Source organism: Oncorhynchus gorbuscha, linkage group LG12 (genome assembly GCF_021184085.1).
Source record: "Oncorhynchus gorbuscha isolate QuinsamMale2020 ecotype Even-year linkage group LG12, OgorEven_v1.0, whole genome shotgun sequence".
In the NCBI taxonomy this organism is placed as follows: Eukaryota; Metazoa; Chordata; class Actinopteri; order Salmoniformes; family Salmonidae; genus Oncorhynchus; species Oncorhynchus gorbuscha.
Genome location: NC_060184.1, coordinates 22,563,619 through 22,582,107, shown reverse-complemented (window position 1 = coordinate 22,582,107; position 18,489 = coordinate 22,563,619). Strand labels below are relative to the sequence as shown.

Here is an 18,489-nt window from a genome sequence, read left to right as displayed (position 1 = left end):
TCGTCTGACTTGTTGTCATTGCAGGCAATCTCAATGCTGTGCGTTACAGGGAAGACATCCTCCTCCCTCATGTGGTACCCTTCCTGCAGGCTCATCCTGACATGACCCTCCAGCATGACAATGCCACCAGCCATACTGCTCATTCTGTGCGTGATTTCCTGCAAGACAGAAATGTCAGTGGTCTGCCATGGCCATCGAAGAGTCCGTATCTCAATCCCATTGAGCACGTCTGGGACCTGTTGGATCGGAGGGTGAGGGCTAGGGCCATTCCCCCCCAGAAATGTCTGGGAACTTGCAGGTGCCTTTGGTAGAAGAGTGGGGTACATTTCACATTTCAATGCAAGAACTGGCAAATCTGGTGCAGTCCATGAGGAGATGCACTGCAGTACTTATTGCAGCTGGTGGCCACACCAGATACTGACAGTTACTTTTGATTTTGACCCCCCTTTGTTCAGGGGAACATTATTCCATTTCTGTTAGTCACACGTCTGTGGAACTTGTTCAGTTTATGTCTCAGTTGTTGAATCTTGTTATGTTCATACAAATGTTCATACAAATATGTACACAAATATTTACACACAGTTTGCTGAAAATAAACACAGTTGACAGTGAGAAGACATTTCTTTTTTTGATGAGTTTATGTGTGCCATTCAGAGGGTGAATGGGCAAGACAAAATATTTAAGGGGTGTAATTCTTAATGTTTTGTACACTCAGTGTATGGTCCTCTAACTGATAAAATACCAAGGCTAAATCTATGTCCTACACAGAATGGGGATAAAGTGAGCAGGAATAAATCTTAATTCAAGATTCTCCTACCAGAAATAAATCCCTTGTTATGAGTGACAGCCTTTCACTAAAACCACATATGCAGATTTAAAACCCAGGAATTTCGACTTGTCTGAGAGCTCAGGGGAGATATCGATGTTATGATGGACTTGGTCATCAAATCAGCCGTCAGAGAGAGCCCCTGTCATGCTGCAGAGATAAAGCTGATCACCTTTACACCCCTCCTCATGCCCTCCTATGCCTGTGAAGATAAATGGCTTACTGTCCAGCATTACTCTTGCTTATATCCGTTTTGGTAATGCTGTCAGAGCAGATACATTTTTATTCTCATTTAAAATTGTGCTTGCCAGTAGCTGGAGAGGGGCCAAATGAGGTTCCACTACACGCACCCATCTTCTGGATCTAATGTCCTGACAACATGTCAGATTTAGAGATGGTAAAAACCTACTCCGTGGCGGCTCTCCCCCTCTCTCAATGGTCTGGTGAATTCAGCCGGCAACATATATTTTAGAGAGGTGAAGGGGAAAAGCGTACCCTAACACATTCATAACATGTCGATGACATTGCTAAAGTAGACAAATACACTGAACAAAAATATAAATGCAACATGAGATAATGTCTTAGATTTTACTGAGTTACAGTTCATATAAGGAAATCAGTGAATTGAAATGAATTCATTAGGCCCTAATCTATGGATTTCACACGAGTGGGAATACAGATATGAATCTGTTGGTCACAGATACCTTAGATATGGGCGTGAATAAGAAAACCAGTCAGTATTGTGTACAGATCCTTGCAACACAGGGCCAGGCATTATCATGCTGAAACATGAGGCCAGGCATTATCATGCTGAACATGAGGCCAGGCATTATCATGCTGAAACATGAGGCCAGGTATTATCATGCTGAAACATGAAGCCAGGCATTATCATGCTGAAACATGAGGCCAGGTATTATCATGCTGAAACATGAGGCCAGGCATTATCATGCTGAAACATGAGGCCAGGTATTATCATGCTGAAACATGAGGCGATGGAGCGGCAATGGGCCTCAGGATCTTGTCACGGTATCTCTGTCCATTCAAATTGCCATTTATAAAATGCAATTGTGTTTGTTGTCTGTAGCTTATGTCTTCCCATACCATAATCCCACCACCACCTTGGGGCGTTCTGTTCACAACGTTGACATCAGCAAACCGCTCGCCTACACGACCACATACATGATGTCTGCCATCTGTCCAGTACAGTTGAAACTGGGATTCATCCGTGAAGAGCACACTTCTTCAGTGTGCCAGTGGCCATCGAAGGTGAGCATTTGCCCACTGAAGTCAGGTACGACGCCAAACTGCAGTCAGGACAAGACCCTGGTGATGACGAGCATGCATATGAGCTTCCCTGAGAATGTTTCTGACAATTTGTGCAGAAATTATTTGGTTGTGCAAACCCACAGTTTCATCAGCTACCCGGGTGGCTGGTCTCGAACGATCCCGCAGGTGAAGAAGCCGGACGTGGAGGTCCTGGGCTGGCGTGGTTACACAAGGTCTGTGGTTGTGAGGCTGGTTGGACATACTGCCAAATTCTCTAAAATGATGTTGGAGGCGGCTTGTGGTAGAGAAATTAACATTCAATTCTCTGACACGATGTCATAACAACAGCAGCACACCACTTGTAGTTCCATTTTCCTTGGCTGAGTGGGTATCAGGGCCAATGAAGCACCAGGAACAGGCCATTTGTCCCATTAGTCCCTAACAGCTCTGGTGGAATGTCCTGCTGTCAGCATGACAATTACACGCTACCTCAGAACTTAAGACATCTGTGGCATTATGTTGTGTGATAAAACTGCACATTTTAGAGTGGCCTTTTATTGTCCTCAGTACAAGGTGCACCTATGTAATGATCATGCTGTTTATTCAGCTTCTTGATATGCCACAAATGTAAGGGGAATGGATTATCTTGGCAAAGAATAAATGCTCACTAACAGGGATGTAAATACATTTATGCACAACATTTGAGAGAAATAAGCGTTTTGTGGGTATGGAACATTTCTGGGATGTTTTATTTCAGCTCATGAAACATGGGACAAACACTTTACATGTTGCGTTTATATTTTTGTTGCGTTCAATGTTTTTATTAGTAAGCAAAGTTAATCAAAAATAGCTAGCAATGATAACTTTAGCTAGCTAAAATCTGTTGGTCTCCCCTCAATATTAACTAGCTAGCTAACATTTTATTGCATCTACAGTCAATCTGGTTACATCAAAATGATGACAAAAGGTATAAATGTATTGTATTTCCAAGCCACTGTAATACACTTTTGATGAAATTTTCATCAGTGCCAATTGAGCAAAATGCTGTTGGGCATCAGTCCTAAAGGAATGTTCAAAACAGAATGTTCATCTTTTCCTCATTCCTGACTATTCTCCTAGTCCCTGCCACTGAAAAACATCCCCACAGCATGATGCTGCCACCACCATGCTTCACCGTAGAGATGGTGCAAGGTTTCCTCCAGGCGTGACGCTTGGCATTCAGGTCAAAGAGTTCAATATTGGTTTCATCAGACCAGAGAATCGTGTTTCTCATGGTCTGAGAGTCTTTCGGTGTTTTTTGACAAGCTCCAAGCGGGCTGTCATGTGCTTTTTACTGAGGAGTGGCATCCGTCTGACCACTGATTGGTGGAGTGCTGCAGAGATGGTTGTCCTTCTGGAAGGTTCTCCCATCTCCACAGATGAACTCTGGAGCTCTGTCAGAGTGAACATCTGGTTCTTGTTCAGCTCCCTGACCAAGGCCCTTCTCACCCGTTTGCTCAGTTTGGCCGGGCGGCCAGCTCTAGGAAGAGACTGGTTGGTTCTAAACTTCAATTTGAGAATAATGGATGCCACTGTTATTGGGGTCCTTCAATGTTGCATAATATCACAGTGCAATCCGTTTTGTCACCAAAGCCCCATATACTACCCACCATTGCGACCTGTACACTCTCTCGTTGGCTGGCCCTCGCTTCATACTCGTCGCCAAACCCATTGGCTCCATGTCATCTACAAGACCCTGCTAGGTAAAGTCCCCACTTATCTCAGCTCGCTGGTCACCATAGCATCTCCCACCTGTAGCACACACTCCAGCAGGTATATCTCTCTAGTCACCCCCAAAACCAATTCTTTCTTTGGCCACCTCTCCTTCCAGTTCTCTGCTGCCAATGACTGGAACAAACTACAAAAATCTCTGAAACTTGAAACACTTATCTCCCTCATTAGCTTTAAGCACCAACTGTCAGAGCAGCTCACAGATTACTGCACCTGTACATAGCCCACCTATAATTTAGCCCAAACAACTACCTCTTTCCCAACTGTATTTAATTAATTTATTTATTTAGCTCCTTTGCACCCCATTATTTTTATTTCTACTTTGCACATTCTTCCATTGCAAAACTACCATTCCAGTGTTTTACTTGCTATATTGTATTTACTTTGCCACCATGGCCTTTTTTGCCTTTACCTCCCTTCTCACCTCATTTGCTCACATTGTATATAGACTTGTTTATACTGTATTATTGATTGTATGTTTGTTTCACTCCATGTGTAACTCTGTGTCGTTGTATCTGTCGAACTGCTTTGCTTTATCTTGGCCAGGTCGCAATTGTAAATGAGAACGTGTTCTCAACTTGCCTACCTGGTTAAATAAAGGTGAAAAAATAAAATAAATGTTTTGGTACCCTTCCCCAGATCTGTGCCTCGACACAATCCTATCTCAGAGCTCAAAGGACAATTCCTTCGACCTCGTGGCTTAGTTTTTGCTCTGACGTGCTCTGTCAACTGTGGGGCCTTAAATAGACAGGTGTATGACTTTCCAAGTCATGTCCAATCAACTGAATTTACCACAGGTGGACTCAACCAAGTTGTAGAAACATCTGAAGGATCATCAATGGAAACAGGATTCACCTGAGCTCAATTTCGAGTCTCATAGCAAAGGGTCATTAGGTTTTTTAATGATCAATCAGCCTTTTAAAATGATTAACTTGGATTCGATAACACAACGTGCCATTGGAACACAGGAGTGATGGTGATAATGGCCTCTGTACGCCTATGTAGATATTCCATTAAAAATCTGCTTTTTCCAGCTTAAATAGTCATTTACAACATTACCAATGTCTACACTGTATTTCTGTTATTTTAATGGACAAAACATTTGCTTTTCTTTAAAAAACAAGGACATTTCTAAGTGACCCCAAACTTTTTGAACGGTAGTGTATGTAAGTTGAATTGTTTTATAAATTAGCCAAATATACCAAAAACAACTGGATTCTCATTATGGGGTATTGTGATGTCATTATGGGGTATTGTGATGTCATTATGGGGTATTGTGATGTCATTATGGGGTATTGTGTGTAGATTGATGAGGAAATTGTTTCATTTAATCAATTCTAGAATAACACTGTAACGTAACAAAATGTGGAAAAAGTCAAAAGGTCTGAATACTTTACGAATGCACTGTAAAACAGACCCCATCGTTACGCGCATAATGACACTCACCTGGACTTCATCACTTCATTGATTACCTGCCCTTTATATGTCACTCCCTTTGGTTCCGTCCCCATTGTTTCTGTTCCCGGGTCCTGTCTGTGCGTTGTTTGTGTTACGTGTTGGTTTCATTTATTTATTAAAACACTCACTCCCTGAACTTGCTGCCCGACTCTCAGCGCACATCGTTACTGCTCCAAAAAAGATCTATGTATGTCTTTAGATGCGCCATGTTTTAGATCAGGGTTGTCAAACTCATTTTGCCCTTGACCTTGTTGTGAGTACACAATTAGACCTTTTGACAGCACAGACATAAAAGTGGACCTTCTGTACTATAACAACATCGTTGTGTTCTTCACTAACAATTTCATTTTGACACAATCTGCTTCGGCAAAAGCTAATGGGGATCCGAATAAACCAATAAACACACACACAGTAATACTCTGCTTAATACCGGGAAGGCACTGAATGTTTAACTCTGGCATGTCTCAGATCTGTGTGACGACATACCCGGAAGATAATTACTTACAAAGAAACACTATGATCTTGGCCCAAATACTAACGAGAATCCAAATATGCATTTGTTTTTGGGGTGTTATTCTGAACTTGACACCACTTGTGGTGTTCTAATACTGTGATACTGTTAGTTCAGTGGTGTGTGCTTCCTCTCCCCCTCTCTCTCGATCCCCTCTCTATCTCACTCCTCTCTCTCTCTCTCCCATAGTATGCAGTGTGGCTGGTGCTCTGGGTGACCTGGAATGTCTTCATCATCTGTTTCTACCTGGAAGTGGGGGACCTCTCCAAGGTAATGTGACCTGCTTAGAGCTGTACAGGACTGGTGAGCTGTTATTATTACCTGCCCGGGAACAGAGACCATGGATAAAATGTCTTTAATGGCCTTCTCATGCAATTTAATCACGGGTTACACATTACTTCCCTGGTTCTGAAAGAGATGGCTAGCTAAGCTAGCAATCTATCTAGCCGCCTCTCTGTTATTTTTCTTCAAAATTCTTTGGAACGAAAAGTGCACAGTTTGTACTTTTACAAGCATGAATACAAAATGAGTAGTACTATACTGGAGCTGATGTGTCAATAAGCATTGTTGGTTCACTGTTGGTTCAAGGTAATACAGTAATACTGCAATATAGATGCAAATGTGTCGTCTCTCTCTCTCTCTCTCTCTCTCTCTCTCTCTCTCTCTCTCTCTCTCTCTCTCTCTCTCTCTCTCTCTCTCTCTCTCTCTCTCTCTCTCTCTCTCCCTCCCTCACCCAACTCCCTCTCTTTGCTCCCCATGCTCAATCTCTCTCATTTCAACTAGCAATTTATTCCATAATTTTTCATCTGCTCATGTATGTATGAGAAAATGAGAGAAGATATAATTAAAATGTCAAAATGTCCAATATTGTACCCAATTAAAAGGCAAACCAGCCGTGTAACTTGATTATCCAATTCATCAAGTGCTTTTATCTATTACGTTTTCATTTTCCAAATGAAACTGAAATGACTAATCCCTTTATTTTGATCACTGACTCTGAGCTCTTCTCATGATCCGATAATATTAAAGCTGTGGAGACGAGTCAAATAGACACACAAAGGTTATATTGCTGTAGCTTTTGGTCACAAACATGCCTGCATTACATGAAAATATTATATCTCGAATGATAACTATTATTAGTGTTATTGATCAAGCTTATTCACCGGCATGGTAGTTTTAGTTCAGCGGATCCACATAGAAAGGAAAGAGAACACGTATGGGTGTGTTGTCACACCATTTGTGTTGTGCTTATCGGAGAGGAATGTCTGTTCATTTATTAGTCGATTGTGTTTCCGTGTTGCTTAGTCATTACTGTTTCATCTTATCTGGAATCAGATGGCAACAGATGGCGCTCTCACTTAAGTCTCACAGTCTTCACTCTCCACCAGCCTTTGCCAAAATGGCTTCCTTCCTCCTCAATTGCCTTTGGAGGATTTGGCAGTTTCACCTCAGAGATATCTTAGCACTTTTGAAAAGCATCAGGGGATGGCATCTGTTGCGTTACAGTTTTATTACAGTGCAGTCGATGTCATTAACTGCTGGCAAATCACATGGGTTTGAGGCTATATACACCTTGACAAACTCAATCCTGTTATTTCCGCAAAAATACAGTCTATGCATGGTATATTGCCTTTTAATCAGTGAGTTCTGAGTTTTTTCCCATCTAACTTGCCTGAAAGAAGAGCATCCTTTGAAGAGGATGTTCATTGGCTTGGCACTGAGAACATCTGTTGACCAAATACGAATGCAGTGATCCTCAGTTCAGGACAAGACAGAGGGTTTGTAAGTGGTACACAGTAGGATTTCTGAGGCTCGTGTGATTGGCTTGTTGTGGACTGGGGACTGGCAGGACTGGTGTCATCTTTTGAAGCTGGGCTTCCTCTGGGGCCTGCGGTCTGTCATTACTGCAGCGCCATCACAAACCAAGAGCCCGCTCCTCTGCCGATGCTGAGGCTCCTCAAGAGCTTCTTCACTCATGCCTGAGCTGCTGCTGCTCCCAGCTCAGCACATATTTTCTCCCCTGCTCCAAGACTTCCCTCACAATTTACCAGAGTCAGTTCCCCAAGTATCCTTGTCACTTGTCTTCCCAGTGAGAGGAGAGGCACTGAGGCATCAACTCATCGCTCCTCCTCGTTTTGCCAGGCTGCTGAAAAAGGGCATCCGGTATTCGACAGTGCTGTAGAGCTGAGGTTCTGTTGTTCTGAGTGTGATTCCGCTGCATGTTCTGCACGGTGGGTCTGCTCAGGCACTTTAATTAGTAACAGTAAAGTGATAGTATGTTAGTTAGTGTGATTTATTTGGCTCACGTTGGTGTGGCTCATGATTTATTAATGTGGGTGTAATGTGTTTAACCAGGAGAGAATCCATCGGGCCCTGCCAAGGCAGCAATGCAATTAGATTTACATCACACACAGAAACAAATAAAGATAAACAAATGGGAACAATCCCTACGTCTGTCCTTCATTAAATAGCGAGATCCTTCTTACAGGTCTCAACGAGTTCAATCCCTCTGTCGAGAGGGACGTGTCTAGGTGAAAGCCAATAGTCTACCAGGAGAGTGATTGACATTGAAATGGTGAATGACTTGAGAGAGAATAAACAGCTATAGTATTTTCAGTAGATCAGGTTTGGGCTTGTATAGAGAAAATGCCATCGTGTTTCTTTGACATTAAAGAGAAATGGTGGCCCTCTGAGTTGCGGATGTCTCAAGCAGCAAACTGTGCACTCTTAACGAGAGCTCCCCTCAGGGTTGTGTTTGTGCTTTAATATGTGAATGGGTTAAAAGCTGCCAACTCTTTGGCCTGATGTCCATTTCCATTGGCATGCCCAGAGAGATGCTGGGGATTGGATTTGGAGGCCATCAGCAGGGGACTGGTGGCACAGAAAGTGACAATGAAGAGCAGGGAAGAGTGGGTAGGGGCAGGCGTAGAGAGCCATGGAGCTCCAGGCTGAGCTCAGGCACAGTAAATAAGACGTGTCCCAGCCATGGCAGCAGCCAGCCTTCTAGCTCCTAGGCAAATAGTCACAGGCTGGCAGAGAGGAGGAGGAGGAGGAGAGAGCTGATGGAATAAGAGCTGCTCACAATCTTCCCTCTCAATCTGGGAAAGAGGGAAACATCTGGCTCGTCTCCACACACTAACTTCCAGAAAAACAGCTCACCTCTCCTCACCCAGGAATCTCATCCAGACTGGAACAGCCTGACATCTACATAAACAAGTAACTCCATCGGAATGGAGCTTTCTGACATTTTAGTATGGGATTAATGGAAAATAGTGTGTGCCAACGTTCTCCAACTCCACATTGATCCTGCCCTCTGTATTTGAGCCCTCTAGCTCTAGGCCTTAACAATTGCTGACTGCATTATGGAAGTACTAAGCAGTTGTTCAACGTTCAAATCAAAGCAATGGATTTAGCCTAGAGGAGAACATATGATAGCTTTGATGCAAATATCTTCTCAGTTCAATTGAATTAAAGGTACCTGTTTTGGGGCGGTTTGTAAGAAGTTCCTATTTTGTTATGTCATAATGCTGATATATTTACATCCCTGTGAAATATTGATATGGCTGTAAGTGGCATGGCAGAGCCTCAATGAGTAGATCCTAACGTTGGCAGGTTATCTGTGCCCTTTTTCTTGGAGCAATTTTAAATGCATGTGGCAGGCCTTCCGGTCTGCATGCTCTTCATAGTCTTCATATACAGTAAAATGCTGGTATTCTGATAAAGTGTCAGGGCTGGGAGTGGTAAAGTGATTTATAGTCAATTTCACTGTAGAGGAGGGAAAAGTCTGGGTCTGTCAGCACCACGAAGGCCCTCAGACTAGATGAGTTACAGTTCATGTGCTAGCTCAAAAAGACTATTATTTCCCATCACCGGCCATCACAGACTTAGCCATCTAGTTTAGGGACAGACAGGCTGGCCGGAGGAGTTTAACAGGGGACTCGGACACTAGAACTCCTACATGAATCACGGACACTCCCATAGCGTAGCCTAAATCCCTTACTAACGTTGTGAACTTCCCACTAGACATAAGGGATATATGTTGTCATAACATAAATAAATCACATTCTGATTCAACCCTGTATTACAGCTGAAGCAATGCAGGCCTAGCACCAGAAGTATGTTTGCTTTAATTATGGATAGGTAATTACTCGTGTTATAGCCTTTGGCAGTGCACTAAACCTAAATTGCCTGAGTAGTAATATCCAGTTGTTCAAACTGATCCCATGGAGCAATCAGATCACTCTAGATTCCCTAACAGGCAGACCAGCACACACTAGTCTACTCTGACTTTGTTTACATTTTATAGTTACATGCACTAGGTTTTTAAGAGCCATGTTTCTGCCTCATAGACCTCTGATATATATAATCAGAGTCTATTTCAAGAGCCGAGCTCTGGGTTTTATAACCTTTTAGGGGTACATCTATATATCGGAGTTTGTATTATTTGAATTGATCTGGCCTGGGCTGAATAAGTCATTAAAAGTACCTGAAGCCTATCTTTTATTGAACTATTTATAGCCTGGGTGCCATGTTGGACCTCATGAGTTGTGATCCTGTCATGGTACAATGTGCTGCTGTTAAGATTTGACGAGCTCAGTGTCATGTCATTTAACAACCTAATAGATTGAATATGTATTCTCCTTGGTGACTAAAGGCCAAACCAACGACATGGACTTCACTTGATTGAGTTCAAATGAACTTGATCCACTCCTTGATTTCACTGATTCAACTTGGTGAAACATTTTGAAATATATTTGGACCCATCTATCATGTATGTACAAAAAGGCATAGCAAATGTGAAGATGGCGGAATGTATCAATTGTATTGACCATAACCAGATCAATGCATGAGAAGACAGACTGGGAACTAGCCATTAGGGTAATAACAGGCTAAAGGCAGAGTAAAACGCAAGGCATCCTCAAGAAGCCTCCCTGATAAATGCTGAAGTCTGCAGAGTGCTCTCAGTGACATTAAAGATGACAATAAAAGTTCCCTCTCCAGTGTGCTGTTCAGATTAGAATGACACTAATGCAGTGCACCAACCAAGTTGGTGCTTGGAGAGGCTTGTGGATGCTTCACCACTGTCTCTGCTCTATATGAATGCTTCATTCTCCACCCGCCTCGGTCAATAGTCAATTTACTGTACCAGAGCCATGTACATTTTACATTTGAGTCATTTAGCAGACGCTCTTATCCAGAGCGACTTAGATCTATCTAAATATATGGCTCTGTACTGTACTATATATACATTTTAAAGTGTTTGTGGAAAATAAACAGCACTAACCACCCATAAATCAACATTCACATTTCAATCATGTGACAAAAGTTAATACTTGAGCCTGTGTGGCAAAAGCTATGTGACATCAAACTGTCATTTTGTCAGTACATTGTTTTGTTATAATCCATTTACTTGAGTTAAATTTCCCTTTCAACAAGCCAGAAGTTTCTCCCATCAATCATCTCTCGGCAGGGGGCCTGTGTGTTTGTCCCACTGCTCCATCTGTGAGGGAATGTGTCATCAGCAATGTCAGTCAGCGGAAACAAACAAACAGGCCCAAAATGCCAAACTACCTCTTTTGATGCCTACGGCTGTACAGCCAAATGATATTATTCCCATTCCATTCACATTCTGGCATGGATTCATATGACTGCAATAAACGCACATATGATACATAGTCCAGCATAGCATATTGGGAACTATTGTCAGCTGCCTGTAAAAGGCAACCCATAGAATGAAGAACTATGTGCCAGTGTATAATGGATGCAGGGGCAATCAGAATCAGAATAATTTCTCCATTCACCTGAGAGAAGGAGCCGTTGTCTGGGAACGAGAGGGTAGAGAGATGAATGTGCTGATCAGAGCAGCGTGGTGCCATCAGGGGCGGGGTGATTTGTCCAAAGTGTCGTGATTGGCAGGGCTTGACCAGCATGTCAGGTGGGGAGAAATTAGTCATATCCAACAACATGACAGCACAGCCGGGTAGGAACCAGGAACCAAGAGATTGGCGTCTCAGTGGAGAGAATCCAGAGCAGAAAACAGGCCTATGGGCTGAAGAACCAGTGTAGCATCCCATAATACATCACTCCACTTACGGGTATGGGACCTCAGTGGATGGTAGGTAGTAGGGAAGCATATAAAGTAGGGCTGTTCTGTTGGTGATGTGGGAGAATACCTAAATGCGCCAAGAAAACCATAAAGACTGGTTATCATTGTCAATATGTTTGCAGTGTTCTAGTCTGATAAAGTGTTAAATATCAACCCAGCCTAAATCAGACTCTTCGTATTCGACCACACATTGAGTGACTGGGGTGAGTATCCAGTGGCAAGGACACTGCTAAAAGCAGTGATGGGGCTCTGAGACAATGGTGCTCTTAAATGTTACATGCTGGGAGAAAGCTGGCTCACCCCAGGTTCATCCTTCAACCGTCCCTTTTGTCTCTGGAAGAAAACGGGGAAAGGATACGCGGTAACCTGTCCAAAAGTGCCATTAGAAGAAAAAAATGATTGGAATTTGGCGGGATGATACACCACATAACATCTCATTCCCAAATCCTGAGCATTTATATGGAGTTGGTCCCCCCCTTTGCTGCTATAACAGCCTAAACTCTTCTGGGAAGTCTTTCCACAAGATGTTGGGATATTGCTGCATGGACTTCCTTCCATTCAGCCACAAGAGCATTAGTGAGGTCAGGCACTGATGTTGGGCGATTAGGCTTGGCTCGCAGTCAGAGTTCCAATTCATCTCAAAGGTGTTTGATCGCATTGAAGTCAGGGCTCTGTGAAGGCCAGTCAAGTTCTTCCACACCGATCTCGACAAACCATTTCCGTATGGACCTCGCTTTGTGCATGGGGGCATTGTCATGCTGAAACAGGAAAGGGCCTTCCCCAAACTGTTGCCACAAAGTTGGAAGCACACAATCGTCTAGAATGTCATTGTATGCTGTAGCGTTAAGATTTCCCTTTACTGGAACTAAGAACTAGCCCGAACCATGAAAAAGAGTCCCAGACCATTTACAGTTGGCACTATTCATTCGGGCAGGTAGCGTTCTCCTGGCATACGCCAAACCCAGATTCATCAGTCGGACTGCCAGATGGTGAAGCTTGATTCATCATTCAAGAGAACACATTTTCACTTGTCCAGAGTCCAATGGCAGCGAGCTTTACACCACTCCAACCGACGCTTGGCATTGACCATGGTGATCTTAGGCTTGTGTGCCGCTGCTCGGCCATGGAAACCCATTTCATGAAGCTCCCGACAAACAGTTATTGTGCTGACGTTGCTTCCAGAGGCAGTTTGGAACTCGGTAGTGAGTGTTGTGATCGTGGACAGACGATTTGTACATGCTACGAGCTTCAGCACTCGGCGGTACCATTCTGTGAGCTTGTGTGTCCTACCACTTTGCGGCTGAGCCATTGTTGCTCCTCGAAATATTCCACTTCACAATAACAGCACTTACAGTTGACTGGGGCAGCTCTAGCAGTGCAGAAATTTGACGAACTGACTTGTTGGAAAGGTGGCATCCTATGACAGTGTTGCTTTGAAAGTCGCTGAGCTCTTCAGTAAAGCCATTTTACTGACAACGCTTGTCTATGGAGAGTGCATGGCTGTGTGCGCGATTGTATACACCTGTCAGCAGCGGGTGTGGCTGAAATAGCCGAATCCTCTCATTTGAAGGGGTGTCCATATACTTTTGGCCACGTAATGTATGAGTTTAGTACTGCCTAAAGCTATAGCCAGTGTCAACAGCTATTTGGACAGTTTGTTGAGAAAATCAGACATCATAAACACGACTGCAGTCCAGAGACACCCAGTGCAGCCATTTTTAATTCCTTCATATTGATATCTGTCTGATAGTTGTGACCTGAACACTGAAGGGACGTTTAAAGCGTTCAAATATAATTAAAAGCAACTGACCTTTTGAGCTCACCAAGAGGAAAAATAAAAAGCCATGCGATGCAGTACAGGATGAATATAAAAAAATATAAAAAAGATGTACCCCCCCCCCTTTCTCTCCCCAATTTCGTTGTATCCAATTGTTAGTAGCTACTATCTTGTCTCATCGTTACGAAGGTTGAAAGTCATGCGTCCTCCGATACACAACCCAACCAAGCCGAACTGCTTCTTAACACAGCGCGCATTCAACCCGGAAGCCAGCCACACCAATGTGTCGGAGGAAACACAGTGCACCTGGCATCCTTGGTTAGTGCGCACTGCGCCCGGCCCTCCACAGGAGTCGCTGGTGCACGATGAGACAAGGATATCCCTACCGGCCAAGCCCTCCCTAACCCGGACGACGCTAGGCCAATTGTGCGTCGCCCCACGCTGCAGTACAACGCCCTTAACCACTGCGCCACCCGGGAGGCCCAGGATGAATATAATTTAACACAAGCATTTAGAATTTAGAATCACAGCTCTTGATTTATGTTGACCCTTCTGTTGGAAGGTCAACAAGTACAGGAGAGTTCCCCCACCCTACTCTCTCTCTCCGTCACAGATTAGCAAAGACAGCCACTGGTACAAACACTTACACAGTCACGGTCCGCTACAACAGTCAACCTCATCAAACACTTTGAGGTTGGTTGTTTGTCACACCTCATCAGTACCTTATGTTGGTCATTATCTCCAAACTGTACTGGAGGTAATAGTGAGAGAATCTGTAGTATCCATGCTACTGTAGCTAGCATTAAATCACAAATGTATGGCAATGCCATAGTAATGCTAGCTTGTCACATATTGTATTGTACTGTACCTCAGGAGAACAGATTAGAGTGAATGTCCATTCTCTCAAACAGAAGGACTTGATTTATCAGTATGTGGATCCGAGTAATGGGGTGTCAGAAATAGAGCGAGATAAAGGACTGAAGCACCATTATGGCCTCCCTCTCTCTCTCTCTCTCTCTCTCTCTCTCTCGCTCTCTCTCGCTCTCTCTCTCTCTCAGCATCGTTACACAAAGAGCAATTAGTTCACTGCCTGTTCTCCTATAACATCATTCCAAAGGTCAACCTTTAATGCTAATTGCTCAGAAGAAAATTACACTTTCTTTCTCACTCACTTACCAAAGACACAATAAAACATGAAAATGACTTCAGTCAAAACAAAACCAGTTAGTTGTTTAGCTTAGCATTGGTACTGGTCTTTTTTAGTGTGCTATTTCTGAGCAATAGGGAATATATTGTTGTTATTATGTGAGCCTGTTTGACCATTGGAGCCCAAGAGAGAAGAGGGCGAGTCTGCACCTCAGCTTTTCAAATTCAATAATATGTTGAACTATAAAACCTGTGATCATCTGTATTGCACTGTATGCATAGCATTTCCTATGGTTCAGCTATATCATAATAATGAATTATATCATATTACGATTTCTAAGCTGCCTTGACTAGGATGCATCTATCACTCTCCCTGAATGAATGACATTTACCATGAATAAAATTATCTGTCCTTTAGTGGACACCACATTGTAGACACCCCCTGTTGCTACTGTTACAGAGAATGATCGCACGGGACTACACAAACACATTATCAAACCAAACGGAAACAAAATAAATGAAACCTCCTTCAGCTGTTAATCTTTCTCTCATAAATCTGCGGCAGCCCAGTTTCTGTCAGACAGTTCAGTTCTTAACACTGGGGGCCTACTGGAGAGAAGTGATGAGCAGAGCTACAGAGACCCATTTAAATGTGCTACTTATGCTGTTTTTACAGATCCTTTCCAGCCTGAGAGAAATTTAACACATGAAATTGAATCTTTTGAAAATTATTTGGGATATTCTCATTGAAGTGAGAATATGACATTATATCCCCATTTCTTCTTAGTGAGGGGAATGGATTGGTCAAAGAGACAGCAATTTTACAGGGTTGAAGAATGAGTCTTAATTTCCACCTTCCTATTTTACACTTGTCTGTTATATATTTTACAATGTTCTGGATCTCCCCTCAACCGCTATGTCCTCCATCAGTCATCTCAATCCCCAGGGCCCAGTTTTTCAAAAGTGATCTATCTGGATTTCACCTATCAGATAGGACTAAATACATAGAAATAAAATTAATAGGACGGTTGAACCATTGACTTGAATGGGGACTCCTGTTCTATTCATTCTATTTTGGGGAGGCAGGTAGCCTAGTGGTTAGTGTTGGGCGAGTAAGTGGAAGGTCGCTGGTTTGAATACCTGAGCCGAAAAGGTAAAAAATCTGTCGATGTGCCCTTGAGCAAAAGCACCTTAACCCTAATTTGCAGTGTATGTGACAATAAAACATCATTTTTTATCCTATCAACTAGGCGATATTCAGATATGTAACTTTAAAAAAACTGCGCCCTGGTGGTGTGGGACAACACTGGAATAAATTGTTGTTAAATTCCCCTCATCCACTGCACATAGACACAGGGATACGGTTTGCATCTATGGACAGTGTGCATGAATATTCCCAGTGTAAGGATATCATTCTTTCACACTGTTGTAGTTATGACGGTTGCCCCACCCATTGTTATGGTTGTGAGAATCCTAGTGACCAGTTAATAATCATGACTCTAAGCAGAGACTGTAAGCCAACATATTTGCAGCATGTTAATTTGATGTCTGTATGACATTTTATTTTTGAACGATACTTACTCTCTGAAAGTAGGTCACTCAGAAATAGACATTGGTGTGTCTGGCTGGTTCCATCCACTGATCTCTGCGTTTCATTGTGACGTTAGTTGAAAAGTGGGTTTGTGAGAGATTCTGACACAGAGGAGGGGGGGGGGTCCTGTAGGTTAGCACTGTCTGGTGTCATTTACATAAGATGTCTTAACCAGGCTGTGGTTATTGGTTATGGACTTATACATACTCTTAACCATGGTACTGTTGTACCACACACATACATTAGAATGTTATTTAGCTCTCTTCCCTTCTCAAATTTTATTTGTCACATGTGCCGAATACAACAGGTGTAGTAGACCTTACCATGAAATACTTACTTACAAGAACCTTAACCATCAATGCAGTTTTAAGATAATAGAGTTAAGAAAATATTTACTAAATAAACAAAGGTAAAAAATAGAAAACAATGTTGGTGATGTGGACACCAAGGAACTTGAAACTCTCGACCCGCTCCACTACAGCCCTGTTGATGTGAATGGAGCGTGTTTGGCCCTTCTTTTCCTGTAGTCCACGATCATCTCCTTTGTCTTGCTCACATTGAGGGAGAGGTTGTTGTCTTGGCACCACACTGCCAGGTCGCTGATCTCCTCCCTATAGGATGTCTCATCGTTGCCAGTGATCAGGCCTACCGTCCGAAAATTGAATGACGGTGTTGGAGTCGTGCTTGGCCACTCAGTCATGGGCAAACAGAGAGTACAGAAGGGGGCTAAGGACACACCCCTGAGCAACCCCCGTGTTGAGGATCAGTGTGGTAGATGTGTTGTTGCCTACTCTTACCACTAGGGGGCGGCACATCAGGAAGTCCAAGATCCAGTTGCAGAGGGAGGTGTTTAGTCCCAGGGTCCTTAGCTTAGTGATGAGCTTTGTGGGCCCTATGGTGTTGAACGCTGAGCTGTAGTCAATGAACAGCATTCTCACATAGGTGTTCCTTTTGTCCAGGTGGGAAAGGGCAGAGTGAATTGAGATTGTGTCATCTGTGGATCTGTTGGGGCGGTATGCAAAATGGTGTGGGTCTAGGGTTTCTGGGATGATGGTGGTGATGTGAGCCATGACCAGCCTTTCAAAGCACTTCATGCCTACCGACGTGAGTGCTATGGGGCGAGAGTCATTTAGGCAGGTTACCTTCGCTTTCTTGGACACAGGGACTATGTTGGTCTGTTTAAAACATGGTCAGGGAGAGGTTGAAAATGTCAGTGAAGACATTTGACAGTTGGTTCGCACATGCTCTAAGTACACTTCCTGTTAATCCGTCTGTTATCCTGTTTTAAAGGTCTTGCTCACCTCGACTACGGAGAGCATGATCAGTCAATAGTCCGGAACAGCTGGTGTTCTCACACATGCTTCAGTGTTGCTTGCCTCGAAGCGAGCATAAAAGGCATTTAGCCAGTCTGGTAGGCTCATATCACTGCCACATCCGACGAGCATTAGAACCGGTGTAGTAGGATTCAACTTTAGTCCTGTATTGACGTTTTGCCTGTTCGATGGTTTTGTCTGAGGGCATAGTGTTTTTCTTATAAGCGTCCAGATTAGTGTCCCACTCCTTGAATGCAGCAGCTCTAGCCGTTAGCTCAGTGGGATGTTTTCTGTAATCTATGGCTTCTGGTTGGGATATGTACGTGCGGTCACTGTGGGGACGACGTCGTTGATGCACTTATTAATGAAGCCAGGTGGTATACTCCTCAATTTCATTGTAGGAATCCAGTCTATGCTAGCAAAATATTAATATTCCAGTCTATGCTAGCAAAACAGTCCTGTAGTGTAGCATCCATGTCATCTGACCACTTGCGTATTGAGCGAGTCACTGATGCAGCTTTAGTTTTTGCTTGTAAGCGGGAATCAGGAGGAAAGAATTATGGTCAGATTTGCCAAGTGGAGGGCGAGGGAGATCTTTGCATGTGTCTGGGTGTGGAGTAAAGGGGGTCTAGAGTTTTTTTCCCTCTGGTTGCACATGTGACATGCTGGTAGAAATGAGGTCAAACGTATTTAAGTTTGCCTGCATTAAAGTCGCTGGCCACTAG

The 18,489-nt window shown here is 43.3% G+C and overlaps 1 protein-coding gene across 1 annotated transcript in view; it reads left to right on the top strand.

Annotated features, from left to right (window-relative positions):
- The window catches only part of LOC123991604 (sodium/potassium-transporting ATPase subunit beta-1-interacting protein 2), a 173,089-nt gene that overhangs the window by 91,388 nt on the left and 63,212 nt on the right, over positions 1-18,489 (top strand). Inside the window, exon 3 of the mRNA XM_046293229.1 lies at positions 6,021-6,101. Within this exon, the coding sequence (XP_046149185.1) occupies positions 6,021-6,101 (81 nt within the window). The remainder of the gene's footprint in view (positions 1-6,020; positions 6,102-18,489) is intronic.